Source organism: Suncus etruscus, chromosome 2 (assembly GCF_024139225.1).
Source record: "Suncus etruscus isolate mSunEtr1 chromosome 2, mSunEtr1.pri.cur, whole genome shotgun sequence".
Classification (NCBI taxonomy): domain Eukaryota; kingdom Metazoa; phylum Chordata; class Mammalia; order Eulipotyphla; family Soricidae; genus Suncus; species Suncus etruscus.
The window spans coordinates 1,612,355-1,636,385 of record NC_064849.1 but is presented as its reverse complement, the minus strand read 5'-3'; the positions used below and the strand labels follow the sequence as shown (position 1 = coordinate 1,636,385).

The window sequence follows — 24,031 nt, the reverse complement described above, 5'->3', positions numbered from 1 at the left end:
GATGAGGCACGCTGGCTATTGGGAGTGAGCAGGAGGTGATAATACCTTTGTCTTCCCCAGACCCCCTCACTTCCTCTGTTCCTGGGTCATGACTTTGGGTTTGGAAATGCTCCCAGCTGCACACAAAGACCCTCTCTGGAAGCTTACATTGGAAATATTTATGCACTGAGTAATTTATTTGGACACATCCAGCGATGCCCTGGCTCTGATCCCCTGGCTCTGAGCTCAGGAATTGCTCCTGGCAGCTCGGGGTCCCATATGGAATGGTGGGGGTCCAACCCAGGTTGACCGCATGCAAGTCAAATGCCCTACCAAATTTGCTACCACTTCGGTCCCAGCATTGGGTAATTTTTATTTCTAGCACTAGCTGTCCTTAAAATCCAAACTCTATACCACCCATCCCAACCCAAGATACCCACTACTCATCAAACATCGCACTTTCAAACCCACTCCTTCCCCAGGCCTCTCTGCTTATTCGCACACACCAAGCTCTTCCTCACTCACGTCTCTTCTCTCTGTCAATGCTTTTTGGGATGATGAGCTGAGCTCACTCCAGGTTTGGTGATGATGTTCACACATTTAGTTGTATATCAGGTTTCGGTGCTTCCTGGAGTCGACACTGGGCTATTGTGCTCACCTGTCTCTTAGATGCACCACTCACTGGGGTGGCATCCTTCTATGGTGGTTCATACACACACCTGGATGCAGGACACACATCTCTCTCTGGGGAATTGCAGACTGCAGAACTGCAAGGTTCAAAGAGTTGTTGAGAGCAGTTCAAAGGCTGTGACCTAGATGGTGGCACCAGCGATCAAATCAGAGACATTAAGCTTGCAGGGCAGCTGTTCTCAGCTACTGGGATGTCCCCTGGCCCTCCACCTTCTTAAGGAGTTTGCTCATGCTCCAGCCATGCTGGCTTAGCTCCTTCTTCTCCTTCAGGTATCAAAATTTCACCTTTTTGTAGTACTGAAGATCACACATCCCATCTCAGTCATCTGTGTGCCCAGTTATCCTAATATCTCGCTGCAACCCCCCACCCAGTTATAGTTGGTATCTGAACTTGCCTTTCTTTATTTTTTAGTTTTTAGTTTTTGGGCCGCACCCGGCAGCCCTCAGGGGTACCTCCTGGCAGGTTTGGGGTACCCTATGGGATGCCGGGGATTGCACCTGGGTCAGCTGCATGCAAGGCAAACACCCTACTTTTGTGCTATCATTTTTGCTCACTTTTATTTATATATTTTTAGGATTGTGTTATGTTGTGTTGTTTTGTGCTTCCACAATGTGTGATTTGGGGGCGCTGCCATGCTTTTATCCCTGGTACCCCATCACAATGCTTGCCACTTAGTGGGGTCACAGTGAAATTTGGGGTTTTTTTGGTGGAATGAATGTGGTGAATTTCTCTGCCTCGAAAGCCCTAGATTTTGGGCAAAGCTGAGCCCCAAATTCGAGTGCATGGAAGGATTTTTTGGGTGGGTTGTGGTGAATGAATGAATGGAGATCAACAATCCTCCAGGGGCTGATGACCAGGGGGCAAGGTAGGCAGGTAGGGCAGGAGGCCGGACCCCACCCCTGCCCGCGGAAGCTGGGGCTGCCGGGGTTGCCAACGGAGCTGAACCCAGCCAGAGGTGCCAAGGCCATGCCAGGGCAGCAGCCCTTTCCCTGGGCTGGGCTGGGCTGGCGCGTGCTTCCGCGAGGGGGCGGAGAGTCCCGCCCCTCCGCCCTGCTAGCCAATGGCGCGCGCGGAGTGCCCGCCGCGATGGGCTGAGATTGGACGCGCGACTGGCGGGGGCGGGACGTGGCGAAGGGCGTGGCTCGGGCGGTGGCTCTGAGCGGTGAGCTCGGATTGGACGGCGGCGGGCGGGGGCGGGGCGACGGGACGAAGGGCGCGGATTGGGCGGCGGCGAGCGGGGGCGGGACGGCGCGGCGGGCGGCGCGGATTGGACGGCCGCTGGCGGAGGCGAGCTCCGATTGGCCGGCGCGAAGAGGGGCGTGGCGCCCCGGCGGACGGCTATAGGCCCGCTGGCGGCGGGCGGGCGGCCCGAGCTCGGTGACGGGCGGAAGCGGCGAGCTGGCGGCCCGGGAGCGCGGCGCGGACGGCGGGGCTGGCGGCGGCCCGGACCCGCGCGCGGCCGGCTGGGGCATCGCGGCCGGCCTGGACCCCGAGATGGCGCTGCTGGCCGAGCACCTGCTGCGCCCGCTGCCCGCCGACAACCAGATCGAGACGGGGCCCTTCCTCGAGGCCGTCGCGCACCTGCCGCCCTTCTTCGGTGAGGCCCGCGCCCGGGGCGTGCTCTCCCTCTCGGCTCTCCGCCCTGGCTCTGGCTCTGCGTCTCTGTCTCTCTGTCTCTTGGTCCTCTCTGTCTCTCTCTGGCTCTGTCTCTCTGTGTCTCTTTATCCTCTCTCTGTCTCTCCCTCTCTATCTCTTTCTGTCTATCCTCTCTCTGTCTCTTTCTGTCTCTCTGTCTCTCCTCTCTGTCTCTCTCTGTCTCTTTATCCTCTCTCTGTCTCTTTCTGTCTCTCTGTCTCTCCTCTCTGTCTCTTTCTGTCTCTTTATCCTCTCTCTGTCTCTTTCTGTCTCTCTTTCTCTCCTCTCCGTCTCTTTCTGTCTCTCTGTCTCTTTATCCTCTCTCTGTCTCTCCCTCTCTCTGTCTCTGTCTCTCTGTCTCTTTATCCTCTCTCTGTCTCTCTGTCTCTTTCTGTCTCTCTTGTCTCTTTATCCTCTCTCTGTCTCTCCTCTCTGTCTCTCCCTCTCTCTGTCTCTTTATCCTCTCTCTGTCTCTCTCCTCTCTGTCCCTCTCTCCCTCTCTCCCTCTCCCTGCACTCCTCAGCCCTGGGCTTCCTCCTGGCGCTGCTCAGGAATCATCACTCCCTGGCAGTGTTCGGGGATCGAACCCAGGTCAGCCTCGCGAAAGGCAAGTTCCTTCCCGCTGTGCTGTCTGTCTGTCTGTCTATACCTGTCAATCATCTATATCTATCTATCTATCATCTATCTATATCATCTATCAATCATCTATCATCTATCTATCCATCCATCCATCCATCTATCTATCTATCTATCTATCTATCTATCTATCTATCTATCTATCTATCTATCTATCTATCTATCTATCTATCTATCTCTATAGCTCAGGCCCCCAATTGGCTCTCAACTCCCTCCACTCCAGACGAACCCTCCTGTTTCCCTAACCCCCCACTTTGCCCCTAAGTCGCCCGCGTGGAACCTTGTGACCCCTCCTTCCTTCCTTCCAAAACCTTTCTTCAGTTCCCCACCACTCCCAGCCACAGAGAGGAGATTCCATGTGCCTGAGCAGGTGCTAGTCTAGGAGATGGGAGACCCAGCTCAGAAGCTTCCTTCTAGCAAGAACCACCTTGGAACTTTTGTTTCTTCTTGAACCGGTGTCAGGACCAGGGGAGCAATTTTGTGTGTGTGTGTGTGTGTGTGTGTGTGTGTGTGTGTGTGTGTGTGTGATTTCCAACTTGGGGAACTTTTGCCTTGAGCCCCTCCTCTGGGCTTTAAAAGAGGAAGGCTTCCTAGGGGCTAGAGTGATAGCACGGCGAGGAGGACATTTGCCTTGCACGCTGCTGATCCAGTCCCCGTCCCAGACGGTTAGTCCCCTGAGCCTGGAGTAACTCCTGAGCTCAGCTGCTGGGTGTGGCCCCCCCAAAAAAATAAAAAAGAGGAAGACCCTCTTCCCCAATGGGTCCTGCCCCAGGAAGTTCCCTGGAGTACAGGGGGACGGGCCCCAAGCCAGTTTTCCCTCTCACCCTCACGCCACCCCCGCGCAAGCCCAGGCCTGGGATGGAAAATGGGAAATTGAAAACAACACAGTTCAGTCCGGCCTTTGCCTTTGGATCCAGGAAAAGGGTGTAACCTGAGCCCGGCCTTCTTCTCTTCCCGTGGCCTGTCTACCTAGCGGGCAGGTGGGATCGATCCCATCCCTGGGCAAGAGTTCAACTGTCCCCAGTCGCCGGTCCTTCACGCCAACTTGGCATCCACAGCATCACTCCCTTTGCCCCCAGGGCCGCTCAGGTCTGGGATGTGCATTGGGTCCTGCAGAACCCTGAGCCTCCAGCTCTTCACCACCTCTTGATCCTCTGTGTGTCCATCTACGAAATGGGGGTGCTGCTTTCCAGCTAGTGGTGAGGATACAGGCAGGTGCAGACACCCACTGAATGGCTCAGACTTAGCAAAGTGTTTTGGGGTGCATTGGGGCATTTTTTGGTTTGTTTGGCTACACCTGGCGGTGCTCGGGTTCTTCCTAGCTCCGCACTCAGGAATCACTCCTGGCAGGTTCGAGGGACCATATGAGATGCCAGGGATCGAACTGTGCTATCTGGCCCCTCCAGGTAGGGGGCATTATTCTCACTTTCCTGGACCCCATTTTGGCCCTTTCAGTGTTGGGGTAAGCCCAGAATCACTCTGTGATTCTACCTGGGTCCGCTGTGTCTGAGCATTGGGTCAGTCTGCGTGATGTCCAGAGGGGTGCCTGGCTCAGACAGGTGCCCAGAGGGTCGGTCCTCACTGCCTATGTGAAAGGTACGGATCATCAATGTAGTGAGGACTCAGGCAGGACACTGATAGGCTGACTGGCTTTTTGTGAGGGCTTCCCGCTGTCTCCCCCTAACCCTATCCATCTATCTGTCCATCAGTGGTGGGGACACTGTCTTCAGGAGCAGGCCCAGGCCCCAAGGTCTGCAGTGTGAGGCTAAGCCCTGACCTTAGCTCTGTGACACCCCCTGCCCTTGTTTTTTGTTTTTTGTTTTTTTTTTTTTTGTTTTTCGGGCCACACCCGTTTGATGCTCAGGGGTTACTCCTGGCTAAGCGCTCAGAAATTGCCCCTGGCTTGGGGGGACTGTATGGGACGACGGGGGATCGAACCGCAGTCCTTCCTTGGCTAGCGCTTGCAAGGCAGACACCTTACCTCTAGCACCACCTCGCCGGCCCCGACACCCCCTGCCCTTGAAGCAAGGTGGCCCATCGCTTCTCCTTTGCCCATCTCTTCACTGATGCGACCCTCCTGCTGGTTGTGGGGCCACTGGGGATGGCAGCTGGGCGCAGCGGGGCCTGTCTCCTGCCTCCTCTCCTTGCTCAAAGGGCCATTGTGCGCCCCAAGCTGCAGGCGTCGCCTCTGGGGACAGAAAAGCCCTTTGCACAGGAGGCTCGGAGGAGGGACCCAGAGGAGACAGGCCTGAAACACCGCCTGGTTCAGTCCTAGCTGAGCTTCTAGGAGGACCTTGTTTCCCCTGAGCTCAATGCCAGGAGCCGCCAAGGCCACCACAGCAGCGTTGGGGCCTTCGGGTGTCGGGAACCAAGCCCAGTCAACCTCCCAGCCCCGGAATTGTTTTTTTCCTTCTTGTTGGGATGATGGGTGGGGTAACACCCAGGAATGCTCTGCTCTGAGGCTCCTCCCCGCTCAGACCCTGATTTTCGTGCCCCACAGTGCTCAGGAGGCTGAATGGTGTTGGGGCCGCCACACACAAAGCCTGAACTCACCCTTGAACCATCTCCCTGGCCCATGTTGATTTTTTTTTTGGGTTGGTTGTTTTTTTGGTTTTGGGGACCACACTTGTTGATGCCCAGGGGTTAATCCTGGCTCTGCATTCCTCAGGGATCACTCCTGATCGAGCTCAAGGGACCTTTGGGATGCTGTGGCTCAAACCCTGGCCGGGCTTCATGGGGCCAAAAATCCCCCCTGCTCAACCATCCCCCGGCTCACCCTGGTTCTACTTTGAACCATGTTTTGCTCTTTGGTGCAGGAGTTTCTCCTGGGGTCGCTGTCTCGTGGCTCCCATCCATTCAGGCCTCCGCTAAAGCCACCCTCAGCTGGGACACAGGGACTTTGTCAGGCTCTTGGGAGTGCCTGGCATGGGATGATCCAGGCGGAGCATGTGTCTGGGTGTTGTGTCTTCAGGGACCTGCCTCTTGGGTGAATCAGGGCCGCACCCATGCTGACCTCTGGGCAGGCTCAGCTCTGGGCTAGGGACAGCGGTGTAGGGAAAGACTTTATGGCAGCCCAGGCCATGACAGGTAGGGTGTGGAGAGCAGACCACAAGGAACCAGACAAGGAGACTTCAGGTCTCAGCACTTTCCTATTCCTGAGCCGAGGGGCAGAGGCCAATGTGCAGACAGTGTTTAGTTCTTTATTTGTTTGTTTGTTGGGTCACACTTGGCAGTGCTCTGGGATTACTCCTGGCTCTGCACTCAGAAATCGCCCTTGGTGGACTCGGGGGCCCATATGGGATGCCAGGGATCAAACCTGGGTCTGACCTGAGTCGGGCCACGTGCAAGGCAAATGCCCCACTGTTGTGCTATGGCTCCGGCCCCAACAGTGTTTAGTTCTGCCCGGAAGGTCCGTTTCTCAGATCAAGCCCCAGAGTTGCAAGGAGGAGGGTTTTGCTCCTGGGTTTTCACTTTGACTTTTTTTTTCTTTTAGTTTTTGGACCACACCCAGCAGTGCTCAGGATTACTCCAGGCAGTGCTCAGAAGGCCCTGCGGGTTGGCCACAGGCGAGGCAAACTTTGCCTTAATCTGTGTCCCCGTTTGCCAGCCCCTTAGAAACCTGTTGTCTGGGGGCTGCTGAGGTGGCGCTAGAGGTAATGCGTCTGCCTTGCAAGCGCTAGCCAAGGCCAAGGAAGGACTGCGGTTCGATCCCAGAGTCCCATATGGTCCCCCCAAGCCAGGGGCAATTTCTGAGCACTTAGTCAGGAGTAACCCCTGAGCATCAAACGGGTGTGGTTGAAAAACAAAAACAAACAAACAAACAAAAAGAAACCTGTTGTCTGGCCCAGGGCAGTTAACTGGCTCCTCATTCCTGGGCTCCAGATGCCTCTCTGCTCTCACCCACACCCACACCCAGGTCTGGCTCTCCAGATCCACCCACCAAGGGAGGGTTTGAAGTATCACACACCTCCAGGCCTTGAGCAGGTTTGGCTTGTGACCTGGTGGCATTTCTTTGGGAGGTGACAGAGCATCCCCTTGCCTTGCCCCACCCGGGCCTGACCCCTCTCCGCCACCTTCTCTCTCCTCTGACCCAGTAACTGGATCCCACCGGCCTGATCAGCTTGCGGCTCCAGCCCTGCGGGTCAACCGGGCATCAGTTCTGGAGTCTTCTGGCAGGCAGAGGGAGGAATGGGAGAAGGGTGACCGGAGAGAAGTCCATGCCGGTGGCCCCCCAAGCTTTCTCAGTGGCTCACAAACCCACAAATGATCCCAGGCCTCCATATTCCCTTGGAGGGTTATAAATATCCGTTTCTCGGGCCCGGAGAGATAGCACAGCGGCGTTTGCCTTGCAAGCAGCCGATCCAGGACCAAAGGTGGTTGGTTCGAATCCCGGTATCCCATAGGGTCCCCCGTGCCTGCCAGGAGCTATTTCTGAGCAGACAGCCAGGAGTGTGTGTGTGTGTGTGGCCCCAAAACCAAAAAAAAAAAAAATCCATTTCTCTGCCTGGCAACCCCCGAACTACTTTTTTTTGGTTTTGGGGTCACACACGGCAGCGCTCAGGGGTTCCTCCTGGCTCTACGCTCAGAAATTGTTCCTGGCAGTCTGGGGGACCATATGGGATGCCGGGATTCGAACCACCGTCCTTCTGAATTCAAGGCGGATGCCCTCCCTCCATGCTATCTCTCTGGCTCCTGAATTTGTTTTCTTTTGTTTTGTTTGTTTGGGCCATACCCCACACAAAGTGCTGGCAAGCTCAGGGGATCATATGGTATGTGGGAGATAGAACCTTGGGCATGCAAAGCCAACGACCTACCTATGTGCTATTGCTTTGCCCCGACCCTCCCAGCCCTTTGAGGCAACTTCCCTAAAGGAATCAAAGGAACAGTCCTGCTCCCTGGTACTCTGTAGAGCGGGACTGAGCAGCCTCACAGCCCAGCACCCTCAGTGATGATTGAGGTTTTGGTTCCTTCCCAAAGGGGTTTTGCTTTTCTCTCCTTCCAAATGAAGATGCAGGACCAAATTAAAAATGACCCTCTTTGGGGCCAGCGAGGTGGCACTAGAGGTAAGGTGTCTGCCTTGCAAGCGCTAGCCAAGGAAAGGACCACGGTTCGATCCCTGACGTCCCATATGGTCCCCCCAAGCCAGGGGCAATTTCTGAGCTCATAGCCAGGAGTAACCCCTGAGCATCTAACGGGTGTGGCCCGAAAAACCAAAAAAAAAAAAAAATGACCCTCTTCACCTGCCACAGTGGCAGATGCCCCCTGACCCCTCCTCCGTGACTTTTTTTTTTCGGTTTTTTTTTTTGGGGGGGGTTTTGGGTCACACCCGGCAGTGCTCAGGGGTTACTCCTGGCTGTCTGCTCAGAAATAGCTCCCGGCAGGCACGGGGGACCATATGGGACACTGGGACTCGAACCAACCACCTTTGGTCCTGGATCTGCTGCTTGCAAGGCAAACGCCGCTATGCTATCTCTCCGGGCCCATCTTTTTCTGACTCATGGTCTGTGTTGCTTGGTGCTCAAGATGTAATGCCTTCTTGTTCTTGTGGCTTGGGAGGGGTGGGATCAGAGCCATAGCACAGCAGGGAGGGCTCCTGCATGCAGCCCACCTGGGTTCAACCCCCGATATCCTGTATGATGCACGTACGCTGAGCACAGAGTCAGGAGTCAGATCTAAGTACAGTTGGGTATGGTAAGGAAAGAGAGAAGGAAAAAGAGGGGTGAGGGATAGACAAAGGGAGGAAGAGGGAAAGAAATGAGGAGAGATTGGAGAGAGTGGGGTTAGAGCAATAGCACAGCGGGGAGGGTGTTGGCCTTGCACGTGGCTGACCCAGGTTCCATCCCCAGCATCCTTATGGTCCCCTAAGCCTGCCAGGAGTAATTTCTGGGACCAGGCCAGGAGGAACCACTGAGCGCCGCTGGGTGTTGCCCCCAAATCTCCCTTTGATTCTGACTCTCCATGGTTCCTTCGAGCATCATCTGGGGCAGCCCTGGAGGCTTCTGAATAGTGCCTGACTGGCCCCCTGGGACCCCCAAGCAATGCAGGGCCTGAGTAGCTACACACGCCTGGGCCTGGGACTGTTGTGCTGACTAATAGCCCATTTGGCCAGAAATAACCAATGGGGCCCCTGGACCTGCATGGTTACACCCTGCTCCCAGAAAAGAGGGAAAAAAAATTTCTTTTTTTGGTGGGGGGTTTGGCGCCACACCCAGTGATGCTCAGGTTACTCCTGGCTTCTGCACTCAGAAATTGCTCCTGGCAGACTCAGGGAACCATATGGGATGCTGGGGATTGAACCTGGGTAGGTCCTAGGTCGGCAGCATGCAAGGCAAATGCCCTACTGCTATGCTATTGCTCTGGCCCAAAGAGGAAAAAAAAAAATCTACCTGCCCACAGCTGCTGGGACCAGCCTTGCTTTGTGGGAGCAGGGCTGGTCCCAAGGCTCATGTGGGGTCATGCTTATGTCTGATAATGGAGCAGTTAGGAAACTGCTAACAGCTTACAGTGCGGAAGTGAGGTCTTCATGTCACCCACAGACACGATCATGTCTCCCCTTTCATCCTTCTTCCTACTTGGTAGAACTAGGGGATGTCCTTACATCTCTGATGGTTAGAAAGCCACGTTTGGTGTTTTATTTTTGTCATTTTAATGGTCAAGAATAGACATCTTCCTACTATTTTTTTTTATCCCCCTTTTTTCAGTCGGTGTGGTTTTCCCTGTTATTGATTGGTAAGAACTCTTTACATACTGAGAATACACTTTTTTTCACCAGCAGTGTCTGTCACACCAGTCAGGGCCTCCACACACACATCTGATTCACTTTCGGGAGGACTTCCGCTGTGGAATTTCCCTCTGCTTGACACAGGTGCTTTTTGGCTTTCCTCAGCAGATTTCCTGGCCTTTTCCTCAGACGCCTTCTGAGCCACCATGTCTTGTGCTTTGGAGACCCGAGTGGCCAGGTGGGCTCGTGCCCTCAGAGTTGGGCCTGTGAGTGGTGGGATTGGGCAGGACTTCTTCAGTCAGCCGTGTTCAGGGCTGCCCCAGCCTGTTCCGTGCCTGAAAGCTGCCAGCACTGGGCTGCTCTTGTTCCTTGTCTTTGGGCTCTTTGTCCTCACAGGGGGAATGTTGAACCGGGAAAGCGGCGTCCCGGGCAGCCTCCCCACCCTGACCCCCACGGGCCAGCAGCGTTTTGAAAAGCTGGTTTGGGGTTGCTGACAGCCACAAAACAAACAGCAAAACTGGCCCAACCAGAAGGAAGATGGGGAGGAGTGGCAGGCTGCATTGTGGAGGAAAGGCGAGGCTGGCGTGGTCACGGGGAAGCCTGCTTGCTATGCCCACAAGGACTCTGCGGGCTGGTCATCGGTGCCCTCCCCTGTGTGTGTGTCCACACACAACATACGCACAAGCACCATGCATACACACACACACAAGCATATGCACTCTCGGGACCATTCTGGGCTCCGGTCACTGGGTCCAAGCGCTGGAAAACCCTCTGGCCACCTTTCTGGGCCTTCTGACCTTGAACTAAGTCCAACGCTGACCTCAGCCCCAGGGTAGGAGAGCCCCTCAGCTCAGAGCAGCACAGCACCCCTTGATGCCCAGCCTCTCTGCTTGGTTACAAGTGAAGGTCAGGTCAGTTCGTACAGCGGGGAGGTCGTCTGTCTGGCATGAGGCTCACCCCAGGTCAGTCCCAATCCCCACACCGACTGCACAGAGTCAGTCCTCCGAGTTCCACCGGGAATGATCCTGGAGCACTGGGCCAGGAATAAGACCTGAGTACTGCCGAGCGTGACTCCAAAACACATACAGGCCTGGAGCAATAGCACAGCAGTAGGGCCTTTGCTTTGCCCTCGGCCAACCCAGGACAGACTTGGGTTCGATTCCCGGCATCCCATATGGTCTGAGCCTGCCAGGAGTGACCTCTGAGTGCAGAGTCAGAACTTCTGAGCACTGTTGGATATGGCCCCAAAACAAAAACAGCACACACAGAAAAAGAAACGGAGGCACACAGCGGTGGAACCGGCTGGCCCTGAGAGTGGCTACTCCAGCGCCTTTCTTTGGGCTTCGGAGGGGTTTCGCTGCAAGGGCCCGAGTGCGGCTTCCCCAGAGCACTTCCCGCAGCCTCTGGAATGTTCTAGCCAGAAGGGCTGGGTCCCCTCGTGTGGAATGGAGCCGGCAGGTGCCTCTCCCTCGACCCCTACAGCCGTGGGGCCAGTGGGTGATGCCGCAGCCCTGCCAGCCCTCTAGCCAGGGCCATCTCCCGAGTGGGCAGTGATGGAGCTCCATGGGCTCTGCAGGAGGGATTCGGGATCCCTGGATGCCCTGTGCATACAGAAGTATCTCGGGACGCGGGAGGCCTACGCTCACTCCCTGCCCTCCCCACACCTCACACTCTCTTCTCCTCCCTCCTCAGACTGTTTCGGGTCCGCCGTGTTCACACCCATCAAGGCAGACATCAGTGGCAACATCACGGTACGTGCTGGACCCCAGGCTTCCCGGGCAGGAACTGAAACCCTCTTGGGTTCCCAGTGCCCCGTGCTCCACCCCTCAAGTGCCCCGAGCTCAGGAGAAAAGATCCGGAAGGACTCTTGGAGAAGTACCCCCCCATCAGGAGTCAGCTTCAGCAAGGGGAGCCTAGGAGATGGTTGACCCAGCACAGCGGGTGGGGTGGTCTCTGCCTGGCACGAGTCTCACCCAGAATCCAGCCCCTGAGCACAGAGCCCAGAGTCAGCCCTGAGCAAGGCTAGTGTGGAGGGGTCCCGTTCCCCGGCCTGGGGCTTGGCTGCCCCCTGCTCCTTCCTGCCCCCTGATGGGATCATCTGCCATTTTTCCCCCTTGTATTTTATTTTATTTATTTTATTATTTTTGGTTTTGTGGGCCACACCTGGTGACACTCTCAGGTCCTGTCTCTGCGCTCAGAAATTGCTTCTGGCTTGGTGGACCATATGGGATGCCTGAGGATCCTAGGTTATCGTGTGCAAGGCAAATGCCCTACCGCTTCACAGCTCCAGCCTCTCCTTTCCTCCCCTTTTATGGCCAAGGGAACTCAGGCTCTAAGAGGTCAAGGGCTTGGCCTGAGGTCACACAGCCAGGAAGGTTCCAGGTAGGGTTCACACCCAGGCTCCAGGGACTGGCTAGAGTCAGACATTCAGGCCTTGCACGCTGTGGCTGCATGAGTGGCTTATATCCTGGCACCTCCTGGTGTCCCTCAAGCAGGCACAGAGCCCGAGTAGATCTCTGCTGCTTGTGCCCCCAGAAAGCTAACCCAGGGGCTGGAGTGATAGCACAATGGGGAGGGCATTTTGCCTCACACGTGGCTGATCCACCTGAGCCTGCCAAGACTAATTTCTGAGTGCAGAGCCAGGAGCAACCCCTGAGCACCACCGGGTGTGGCCCCAAAAACAATAAAAGGAAAGAAAAGAAACCCAATCCAAATTGCCTGCCTTCCACTCAGGGGCTTTGCTTTGTTCCTGGCTACCTTTTTTTGGAGAGGTGGGGTAGAGTTTGGTTTTGGGCCACACTCACTTGGTGATGCTCAGGGATCACTCTGACTCAGGAATTACTTCTGGCAGTGCTCAAGGGACCAGTGGGGTACCGGGGATTGGACCCACGTCAGCCACATACCAGGCCAGTCCCCTCCCTACTGTTCTCATTCTGACTCCTGGTCCCCCATTTTTTTTGGCTTTTGGGTCATACCTGGCAACGCTCAGGGGTTACTCCTGGCTCTACGCTCAGAAATCGCTCCTGGCAGGCTTGGGGACCCTATGAGATGCCGGGATTTGAACCACCGTCCTTCTGCATGCAAGGCAAACGACTTATCTCCATGCTATCTCTCTGGCCCCTCCTGGTCCCCTTTTTGAACTTGACCTGACTTCTGCTTATCCACCAGAGCAGAACCCCAACATTTTGTCCTCTGGGGCCCTGTGAGGTGGGCAGTTAGGGATGTGGACTCCCCATTGAAGGCCGAGTCCCCTGAGCCCTTGGCAGGATGCACCCCATAGTCCTTCCTGCCTCAGGATGGGAGGGATAAGGGCCGCCTTGTATGTATGTGTGTTTTGGGGGTGCATCCTCCACCCAGCCTTCCCCAGAGATGGATGACCCCCTCTATGCTGCCTTTCAGAAAATCAAAGCTGTCTATGATACCGACCCAGCCAAGTTTCGGACCCTGCAGAACATTCTGGAAGTCGAGAAGGAGATGTACGGAGCTGAGTGGCCCAAAGTGGGGGCTACGCTGGCACTGATGTGGCTGAAAAGGTGACAGTCTAGGGAGCAGGGGGAGTTACAGTGGAGGCTCCCCAGCCCTGTATGGAGAAAGGCCCCCCCTTTCTTTCCCCAACTCTTCTTGTGGGCCAAAGGGTGGCGATGCTTCCTGGTCCCCATCAGAGCTGATGCTGAGCTGCGTCCTGGACTGGCCTCACTGACTCCCCATCTCCCAGAGTCTGCTAGTGGACTTCAGCCTTCAGGGCTGGGCTTGGAGGGGGGGGACAAGCCAAGCACAGCCATGTGGGTTCTGCACTGCGTAGAGGCACCACACCTTGCCAAGGCTCATGCCTGGAGTCAGCCTGCCCATGAGTACACGAGCACGCACAGACACAGCCAGTGGCTGCACACATGGCCCAGAGTGCAAGGTGTGGGAGGTGGCCCCGGCTTGCCTGGAGGCTGGGAGCCCCTTGCAGACCTGCCTGCCCTGTGGCCTTAACTCTAAAGCACTAGTGGCCCCGGCCACTGGCCACAGGAGGGACTCGAGTAGCAGCTCTCGCCCGGCCCGGCCTCTTCTGCCCGGCAAGAAATGAGCATGGTCAAGGCCGGCACCAAGGACGGGGCAGGGTAAAGGGGTAGTGAGTAGGGTTGGGATGGGTGGGGTGACTGAGTTTCCCCACCCCTGGGTGCATCTGTCTCTGGGCAGAACAGCTTTCGGGGGGCCACTACTCATCGTACCCCCCTTGCTTGGGGCGCCTTCCCAGCTGCCCGGCTGTCCGGCCCTGATCCCCTCCTGTCTCTGCCCACAGAGGCCTCCGCTTCATCCAGATCTTCCTGCAGAGCATCTGTGACGGGGAGCGGGACGAGAACCACCCCAACCACATCCGGGTCAACGCCACCAAGGCCTACGAGATGGCCCTGAAGAAGTACCACGGCTGGCTGGTGCAGAAAATCTTCCAGGTTGGGGTGCCCCTGATGCTACACTGAACGCCCCACTCCCTGCCCCCAGGGTCCCTCGCACAGCGTGGATGCTGTGTGTGTGAGAGGGTCCTTTCGTTGCCCTTTGTGATGGGGGACAGTGATGGGGTATGTGCCAATCCCAGCTGAGACCCCGAGGCCCTCAGTGGTCCCTGGATTCAGCCTGTGGCCCCAGCCTCTGGGTGCTGCTTTCCAGATGATTCCTGTTTTATGACGAGGAAACAGACTCAGAGAGGCTCACACACAGCCTTGGTTTGAAGTCCAGGTCTCTGTCCCACGGGGTGGAAGACATACGGTCCTGCCCATTCAGGGGCCCCTCTCCCCATCTCCCAAGGCACACCCCACACAGATATGCCCCCCTATCTCAGACCTGGGGATGGCCCCTAACCCTGCGCTGCCCCTAACCCTGTCCGCATCCCTCACCCCTGCTGCAGGCCGCCCTGTACGCTGCGCCCTACAAGTCGGATTTCCTCAAGGCGCTGTCCAAGGGCCAGAAGGTGACGGAGGAGGAGTGCCTGGAGAAGACGCGCCTCTTCCTGGTCAACTTCACGGCCACCATCGACGTCATCTACGACATGTACACCAAGATGAATGCCGAGCTCAACTACAAGGTGTAGGGCCGGGGCGTCCCCCGATGACTACTGTGAGCCCCGCACGACCAGCACCCCCAAACGGCCACTGTGATCCTCCGTACCACCAGCGCCCCCAGCAGCCACTGTGAGCCCTGGCGCTGCCGCCAGTGCCCCCCCCCCCCCCCAGTGGTCCTGAAACTTATCAGGGGCCCCCATACCAGCCTGGTGGGTGTTGTTTTTTTTCCGTTTTCCTTTTTCGGTTTTGGGGTTACAGCTATGCTCAGGACTTATACTCCTAGCCCTGCACTCAGGAAGTTTTCCTAGAGGTGCTCAGGGGACCATATAGGATATCTGGGATTGAACCCGGGTCGGCTGTATGCTGCCTCCTACCCCTTTTTTTTTTTTGGCAAGACCCCACCTTTGAGGGGGGGGGTTCTGTCTTCAACAAGCAATATACAACCATCCTACTGGCACATCGCCTGGGAATTCCATGCTAGCACAGATAGACTGATGCTGTCGTGTATGTGTGTATTAAAACCAGCCATCCGTCTCATCAACCCAGCCCTAAGGGGCCTTTTTGTGTTTTGGCCACCCAGGAGACTGGCCACCACACCCCCCCCCCACACACACACCCGCCTCCACTGTCATGTACCTCATTAGAAAACAAGCACGTGCCCTTGTGAGGAGCCGGCGGAATGAGGTTTGGGGCTATGTTAGGGATCATGGCTCTGATCTGAAATTATAGGGTCCCCATGTTTGTTTTGTTTTGTTTTGTTTTTAAAGCAGACCGGCATGTGTGCTCTGTCATTACTGCCCTGTGTCACCCAAGCCGGCTCCTTTTACCTAACCCTTCCCTCTGCTATTTATAAGTCAGACCAACCAGGACCCAGGATTAGGGGTGCAGGGGGCATTTCAAAGTGATCGGACACTGGTAATCGCCCCCAATGACTGACTATTCGCCGTCTTCTGTACTTCTCTGGGGGACAGTCTTTGCAGCCCTGGAACCTCCCCACTGTGTGTTCCCTCGAGCAGTGACAGAGGGGAGCCCTGCCAGCTACTGAGACCCAGGAAACACCTCACTGCCTTAACAGCCCTTCCTTCCGTTTGGAACTTGGAGTTAATCCCCAAAGGATCGTTAATACTCGGTTTTTAAAAACAAACAAACGCGACCCAATGAGAAGCAATTGGTGTTTTATATGCAGCAATGAAGTCATCCTTAATAAAAAACTCTCTATTTTGGAATCACATCTCTGTTTTGGCTTCTTGATTTTTCTTCTCTTTTTTTCCTCGTCTGACTCAGAGGTTATAACTGGAAACCATTCTGGGTGCTGTCCCTAACTCCAGGGTTTAGAAAAATAGAGCTGGTCGTCCCTTGGAGAAACTGGGGACATTTTGCATGACGACTTTGGCTTCTGGCTCCTTTGGGAGGATACAGACAGACACTGAGAATTGATGTTTATTCTCACACCATCTCCCTTGTGTGGTCAGAGGGTGCCCCCCCCCCAAAACCTGATTCCCTCCCAGACCCTGTGAGAATGGGGTTATTTGCACTTGGTCATGAACTGGTGCTTTTCCTGACTCAGGGTTACTCTGTAGTAAAGTGCAGGTTGATCTTTACCTCATTCCTTCTTCCTACAAGGTCAGTAGTTAACTGGGTGAAAAATGGGCCAGGAAATGCGCACTGAGGAGGAAGAGGGCTTGGAAGAGCTTGTGCTGCCAGCTTGGATAGCAGAGATGGGGGCCAGGTTTGGGGGAGCTTGGTAGGAGATGTGGCAGGGGATATACCATCGTGTGACATCAAGACCCAATGTCCTGGGCTGGAGTGATAGCACAGCAGTAGAATTTTTTTTTTCCAGCAGTGCTCCGGGGTTACTCCTGGCTCTGCGCTCAGAAATTGCTCCTGGCAGAGATAGCACAGCGGCGTTTGCCTTGCAAGCAGCCGATCCTGGACCTAAGGTGGTTGGTTCAAATCCGGCGTCCATAGGGTCCCCCGTGCCTGGCAGGAGCTATTTCTGAGAAGATAGCCAGGAGTAACCCCTGAGCACTGCTGGGTGTGTCCCAAAAACCGAAAACCCCCCAAAAAAAAAAATTGCTCTTAGGATTCGACCACCGTCCCTACTGGCTAGGCTGCGTGCAAGGCAAATGCCTTACCTCTGTTGTATCTGTTCTATCTCTCTGGCCCAGGGCATTTACCTTCTATGCAGCCTAACTGGGATAGACCCAGTTCAATCTTTGGCATCCCAGATGCTTGCTACCCCAGCCTGCCAGGGATGATTTCTGAGCCCAGATCTAGGAGTAACCCCTGAGCACTGCAAGGTCTGGTTCCCCCAAACAAAGCAAAACAAACACCCCATAGGGATATTTTTTTCCTTTCTCTTTTCTTTTTTTGGTTTTTGGACCACACCCAGCAGCACTTGGGTTACTCTTGGCAAGGGACCATATTCCAAGATGCTGGGAATCAAACCGGGCTCCGTCTGGGGTTGGATGTGTGCAGGCAAACGCCCGCCCCTGTGCTCTGGCTCTGCCCCCAGACTGAGTCTTAAACCAAACTCTTTGCACAAAAGAAATGCCCTAAGATGGAGAGAGTCGCTGGTGTGACCAACAAAATTGTTTGGGTGGAAACTGGGGACATTGGTGGCAGGAAACGTGCTCTGGTGAACGTTGACTGTAATTCAATCTCGTGGAAAAGGAACCTGTTTTATCAACAACCTTGTAGCACAGGTGTTTAAACTTTATTTATTTTTTTCATTGATTGGTTTCTGGGCTACACCCTGTGGTGCTCAGGGGTTACTCCTGGCTCTGTGCTCAGAAATCGCTCCTGGCAGGCTCCGGGGGGATCCTATGGGATGTCAGAACCTGGGACCGTCCCGGGTAGGCCGTGTGCAAAGTAGACGCCCTCCCCTGTGCTCCCACCCAGCCTCTCTTTCTTGGGTTTGGTAGGGTTGATGGGGGCCCCCTGGTCTGCCCCTTCCCCAGGATCACCTAGAACTCAGCACCCCACTGCCCCTACTCGTGCAGCTCCCGCAGAGCCCTGTAGGTGGCACCAGCTTGCTGCAGCCCTGTGCGGGTTGGTGCAGCTTATGCCTGCTGGGCTGGTCCTCACCTGTGTAGCCTGGTTTCATAGGCTCAAGGCAGATCCCCAGGAATTCTTCGGGGAGATCAAACTGCTGTTCAAGGGATCTGATCTCCACCTCCGGTCTGTGACCCAGCCTGTGCCTTTCCTCCTTTGCAGACCAGCTCGTACCCTGACCTACAGTCACCCCAACAGTGGAGTCCACAGCCTGGATGAGAGAGAGAGAGAGAGAGCACAGTGGGTAGGGTATTTGCCTTACACATGGCTGACCCAGGATGATGGACCCGGGCTTATTCCCCAGCATCTCATGATCCCCCGATCCTGCCAAGCAATTTCTTTTTTTTGTTTTTTTGTTTTTGGGCCACACCCGGTGATTCGAACCAACCACCTTAGGTCCTAGATCGGCTGCAAGGCAAACGCCGCTGTGCTATCTCTCCGGGCCCTGCCAAGAGCAATTTCTGAGTGCAGAGCCATGAGTGACTTCTGAGCACTGTCTGGTGTGTCCCCCCCGACTCAAAACAAAAGGAAGGAAGAAAGTTTCTTTTTTTCCTTTTTTTTTTTTTTTTTTGGTTTTTGGGCCACACCCTGTGACGCTCAGGGGTTACTCCTGGCTATGCGCTCAGAAGTTGCGCCTGGCTTCTTGGGGGACCATATGGGACGCCGGGGGATCGGACAGCGGTCTGTCCTAGGCTAGCGCAGGCAAGGCAGGCACCTTACCTCCAGCGCCACCGCCCGGCCCCTTTTTTTTTTTTTTTTTAAGTTAGTTCCACCAATATTGCTCTGCTGGGCTCGGCCTTCCTGGGACTCTCAGGCTCCCTATGGTCTGGTTCCGAAGCCACTAACTCCCTTACATCTTGTTCTTTTGTTTTTTCTGGGGCCACACCAGTGCTGTTCAGGGGTTACTCCTGGCACTCTGGGTTCCAGAAGCACTCTTGGAGGTGCTCAGGGGATCCTATGGGATGCCAAAGATGGAACCCAAGGCGGCCCATGCAAGGCAAGCCAAGCGCTCTCTCCGGCCTCTCATTCTTGAAGTAAGGCAGTATTCGAGTAACTACAGAGACAGGACCAGGCTCCGGAAAGGGCGCACAGTCCGGCAGCTCCCCCGACTCTGTGCTGGCCGCTGTGTGACCCCACCCATGCCTGCTCTCCCCTCTGGGCCTCAGTTTCCCCTCCTGCGGGTCACAGGTGGCACTAGAGGTGGAAGGTGGCTCCTGGCGATGGTTCCTGGCATCGGGTCTGGATTCCCGACACGGAGGTCCACGCTCCCCTCAGAGCAGAGGATCAGTACATCCTCGTGCCTCAGATGGAGACTCCAAGTGCCCAAGACGCCCCATGGGGCCTGGCACAGAGCAGGCCTATAGAAAGCTGGGCAGGGGCCCGGAGAGATAGCACAGCAGCGTTTGCCTTGCAAGCAGTCGATCCAGGACCAAAGGTGGTTGGTTCGAATCCCTGTGTCCCATAGGGTCCCCCGTGCCAGCCAGGAGCTATTTCTGAGCAGACAGCCAGGAGTAACCCCTGAGCACTGCCGGGTGTGACCCAAAAACCAAAAAAAAAAAGGAAAAAAAAAAAAAGAAAGCTGGGCAGAAGGGATAGGACAGCAGGGGAGGCACTCGCATTGTAGGCAGCTGACCCAGTTCTAATCCCAAGCACCTCATCTGGTCCCCCGAGCTCCACCAGGAGTGAGTTTTTGTTTGTTTGTTTTGTTTGTTTGTTTTTGGTTTTTGGTTCACACCTGGCAGCGCTCAGGGGTTACTCCTCGCTCCTGGCAGGCTTGGGGGACCATATGGGATGCGGGATTCGAACCAATGACCTTCTGCATGAAAGGCAAACACCTTACGTTCATGCTATATCTCTCCGGCCCTTGTTGGTTTGTTTTTGGGCTTGGTGACACTCAGGGGTTACTCATGGCTCTGTGCTCAGAAATCGCTCCTGGCAGGCTCAGGGGACCGTATGTGGGATGCCAGGGATCGGACCGGGTCAGCAGCATGCAAGGCAGACAGACACCCTGTAACTGTGCTATCTCTCTGGCCTCAAAACCTACTATTTTTTCCTTCCTTCCTTCCTTCCTTCCTTCCTTCCTTCCTTCCTTCCTTCCTTCCTTCCTTCCTTCCTTCCTTCCTTCCTTCCTTCCTTCCTTCCTTCCTTCCTTCCTTCCTTCCTTCCTTCCTTCCTTCCTTCCTTCCTTCCTCCCTCCCTCTCTCCCTCTTTCCCTCCCTCCCTCCCTCTTTCCCTCCCTCCCTCTTTCCCTCCCTCCCTCTTTCCCTCCCTCCCTCCCTCTTTCCCTCCCTCCCTCTTTCCCTCCCTCCCTTTCCCTCCCACACTTGGCTCCTGGCTCTGTACTCAAAATCGCTCCTGGCAGGGTCGGGGAACCCTATGGGAGCTGGGGATCAAACCAGGTTCATCCTGGGTTGGCAGCATGCAAGGCGAACACCCTACTGCTGTGCTATCACTCCAGCCCTGACCTCCTACGAGTGATTTCTGGGCAAAGAGCCAGGAGTTAGCCCTGAGCACAGAGCGAGGAGTCAGCTCGGGGCACCACTGTAGCCTAAAAACAACAAACACACAAACCAAAGTGCTGTTAAGCTGCTACCATGAGACACCAAGCTTGGACCCTGGCATCTCTGGGGGTGATTCGGATGTGCCCCAAACATCACTGAAACAGAAGACCCACAACCAGCTAAGTATTAAAAAATATGGCCCCCAGTTTCTGAGCACCACTAGGGAATCACTGAAGGCTCTTGAGCCAGAACTGAATAGTGACTCCAGAGCACTGTGCTGGGAGTAGTCCAGGAATATCACTGTCTATGGCCAACACAAAGAAAGGGGCAGCACAGCAGGGGAGGCATTTGCCTTGCACACAGCCAACCCGAGTTCGATTCCTGACAACCCATAGGGTCCCCTGAACTTGCAAATAGCGATTCCTGAGCACAGAGCCAGGAGTAACCCCTGAGCGCAGCCAGTGTGGCCCTCAAAAAATATCCAAGAAAGAGGGTTGTCTCCTTCCCGGCCCCACCTGAGAAGTCGCCCCTGCCCCCCTCCATTCTGGGGATGGGCTATGGGGGGGGTCCCAGGCTTCCAGAGTAGCCTTGGGCCTCCTCAGAAATTGCTCACTCACTCCCCAGAATTTAACTCACCCCATCTTTTTTTTTTTTTTTTTTTTTTTTTTTTGGTTTTTGGGCCACACCCGGTGACGCTCAGGGGTTACTCCTGGCTATGCGTTCAGAAGTCGCTCCTGGCTTGGGGGACCATATGGGACGCCGGGGGATCGAACCGCGGTCCGTCCTAGGCTAGCGCCGGTAAGGCAGGCACCTTACCTCCAGCGCCACCGCCCGGCCCCAACTCACCCCATCTTGGCCTTGAGGTGGCCCTGCTGGGAACCCCAGACTGGCAGCTCTGAATTCCTCAGCGCCCTCCCTCTCCGCCTGCCTGTCTGGGAAAGGCTCTGAATGGCACCCCCCCCCCCCCCCCCGTGTGTGGCCACACCCCAGGGCCACCAGGCTGGGTGCCCCAAGGCTATGTGAGTGGCTGTGTCCATGGCAACGGTCCTCCCCCACCTGGCCTCAGGTTTCTGCCACAGGGAAAATTCCAGAAGAGCCTCACTGAAGGTCCTTCTGGGCCAGAACAGGCCAGGCCGAGGCCTTTTGGGCCTCTCTTGGGCCACCTCCTGAGAGCCAAAGTGGACAGACCAGATGAGGGTCTTGACTCCTCCATTGGGCTCTATCCCTGTCCTGGGTGAGGTCAGAGGCTGCTGGGTGCTGTCCCCAGACTAGGGGTCCCATGCTAGCCCCGGTCGACACCCCACTCTGCCTCCAAAGGGGCCCCCAATCACTTTTCTTTCTCCTGAGGACTGGACATGCTGTTGGGGGCTGGACGCTTCTCACCTCTGCAAATCCATGCACCCCTGTCTTGTGACATTGGGCTCCCTGCTTTAAAAGTGAGGATGACCCTGGGGGTTGGAGAGATAGCACAGTAAGTAGGGCATTTACCTTGCACGCTGCTGACCTGGAAAGGACCCAGGTTCAATCCCTGAAAACCATATGGTCCCCCGAGTCTGCCAGGAGTAATTTCTGAGTGCAGAGCCAGGAGGAACCCCTGAGTGCTGCTGGGTGTGGCCCAGAAACCAAACAAAAAAAAGTGAGGGTGACCAGACACATGGGGGCTGGGCCTGGGGGCTGCTCTTGAGACTGGGGTTGAGGGTTCTGGATTAAATCAAAGTCAAACTGTGGCCAAATTATGTGCGGAGACTCACTTTGTCCATCTGGGAAAAGAGTTGAAGATTTAGGGCCCACGTGACAGTACGGCAGAGAAGGGCATTTGCCTTCACACAGCTGACCTGGGTTCAGTGCTCAGTATCCCAGAAGGTCCACTGAGCACTGTCACGAGTGATCCTGAGCACAGAGCAAGGAGTGATCCCTGAGATTCACTGGGTGTGTGTTCCCCCCAAAAATATAGGACTGAATACTCACCTGGCAGGGGGATACCATGATCACGAAGGTGGTTTTCCCAGGGTGAGGCTTATCCATTGCACTCCGGATGTGTTGACCCCTGCGATTTCCCCAAATGTGGGAAACTCGACTGCATAATTTGTGGTAGTGGGGAGCTGCGTTCAAGCTCTCCCCTGAAAAAAATAAGAAAAATAAATAGGACTGGAGGGACCGAAGTGATAGTACAGTGATAGGGAATTTGCTTTGCATGAAGCCGAAGTGGGACGGACCCAGGTTCAATCCCCTGCATCCCTTATGGTCCCCTGTGCCTGCCAGGAGCGCAGAGCCAGGAGGAACCCCTGAGAGCCGATGGGTGTGGCCCAACACCTTCCCCAAAAATGTAAATATAGGACTGGAGACCAAAGAAAGAGGGTGGGTGAGAGTTGACTCACAGGGCTGGAGCACTTGTTCTGCATATGGAAATACCTTTAGGATCCTGGGACCTGCCTGGGCTCCTGAGCACTGTAAAAGGTGCATCCACCCCCTCCCAAGGACTGGACTCCACCTCCAGCTTTGCAGGCCTATCTTGGAGAGACCTGCTGGCTGGGGTAGGAAGCAGGTCCCTGACCCTGTTCTCAGCGAGCTCTGGAGCTCTGAAGTGGCTGCTTTGCGCTAAGGAGGTTCCCAGGGGAGCAAGGAGAGGAAGGAGCAGGTAGGACACTGGGAGAGGAGCCTGGGGAACCAAGCTGGGGGCTCAGCAGTTTGTGGGTGAAGGGGAGATAGGAGAAGAGGTATCAAAGGGGGGCATGATGAGAAGCGACAGGCGGAGCCCTTGGGTGTTCCTCACCCCCAAGAATTTCAGGTTCTAAGGGCCTAAATCGTGTTTTCATTCCTTCATCAAGAGGAAAGTTCTTTCCCTCTGCCAAGAGACTCCAGGTCAAACTGGAGTTTTGTAGGAGAAAAGGAGCTAAACAGGCAGGCAGTCACCTCGGGGTGGCAGACGGCAGACTACTCGAGGGGTGCTGGCCTGCATTCTTGGCCAGCTGAGACCCTCCCAGATTGGATCTCTAGTATTAGAGGGTCTCCCCAGGACTCCCCAGGAGTGATGCCAGAGCATTCAGTTGCTGGCCAGGTGGGGTCTGAAGAGAAACATACAAGTCAGGCCAGGCCTATCCTGGAGTGGCCCTGTAGGATTTTATAAAAATAAAAAGCAACTCTGGGGCTGGAGAGATAGCATGGAGGTAAGGCGTTTGCCTTTCATGCAAGAGGTCATCGGTTCGAATCCCAGCGTCCCATATGGTCCCTCGTGCCTGCCAGGAGCAATTTCTGAGCATGGAGCCAGGAGTAACCCCTGAGCACTGCCAGGTGTGACCCAAAACACCACAAAAAAAAAATAAATAAAAAAAATAAAAAAAAATAAAAAGCAACTCATGGGTGTTTTCTGGGCCCTCCAAGGTCTGCGGCTTGCTCATTGCTTTGGCTTGTTCCAGGCACACCAAGGCGTCGACCTTTGTATCTTCTAAGTTTTTTTTTTTATTTTTGTTTGTTTGTTTTATTTTATTTGTTTTGGGGCCACTCCCGAGGCGCTCAGGGGGATTCCTTCTGGCTCTGTGCTCAGAAGTCACTCCTGAAAAAAAAAAAAAAGAAGTCACTCCTGGCAGGCTCAGGGGACCATATAGGATGCCGGGAATCAGGAATCGAACCAGGGTTTGTCCTGTGTTGGCTGCATGCAAGGCAAATAAATGCCCTACAGCCGTGCTATTGCTCTGGCCCCAGGATTTTTTTTTGTTTGTTTGTTTTGGGGCCACACCTGGTGACACTCAGGGGTTACTCCTGGCTATGC

General features: G+C 55.3%; 1 protein-coding gene and 1 non-coding gene across 2 annotated transcripts; both read left to right on the top strand.

Moving 5' to 3' along the window:
- Positions 1-2,118: 2,118 nt before the first annotated feature.
- On the top strand, positions 2,119-14,814 carry GLTP (glycolipid transfer protein). The gene is made up of 5 exons (XM_049767874.1): positions 2,119-2,267; positions 11,355-11,413; positions 13,062-13,195; positions 13,951-14,101; positions 14,554-14,814. The coding sequence occupies exons 1-5, from the start codon at positions 2,165-2,167 to the stop codon at positions 14,734-14,736; spliced, it is 630 nt and encodes a 209-aa protein (XP_049623831.1). The 5' UTR covers positions 2,119-2,164; the 3' UTR covers positions 14,737-14,814.
- A 7,408-nt stretch (positions 14,815-22,222) lies between these two features.
- Positions 22,223-22,384, top strand: LOC126002618 (U1 spliceosomal RNA). The gene has a single exon (XR_007493301.1). It is a non-coding gene; the product is annotated as a U1 spliceosomal RNA (small nuclear RNA).
- The last annotated feature ends 1,647 nt before the right edge of the window (positions 22,385-24,031 follow it).

Coding starts and splice junctions, on each gene's coding strand:
- GLTP (XM_049767874.1), top strand. CDS start 2,165: ATGGCGCTGCTGGCCGAGCACCTGCTGCGCCCGCTGCCCGCCGACAAC. Junction 11,414..13,061: donor ACATCAGTGGCAACATCACG/GTACGTGCTGGA, acceptor GCTGCCTTTCAG/AAAATCAAAGCTGTCTATGA. Junction 14,102..14,553: donor TGGTGCAGAAAATCTTCCAG/GTTGGGGTGCCC, acceptor CCCCTGCTGCAG/GCCGCCCTGTACGCTGCGCC.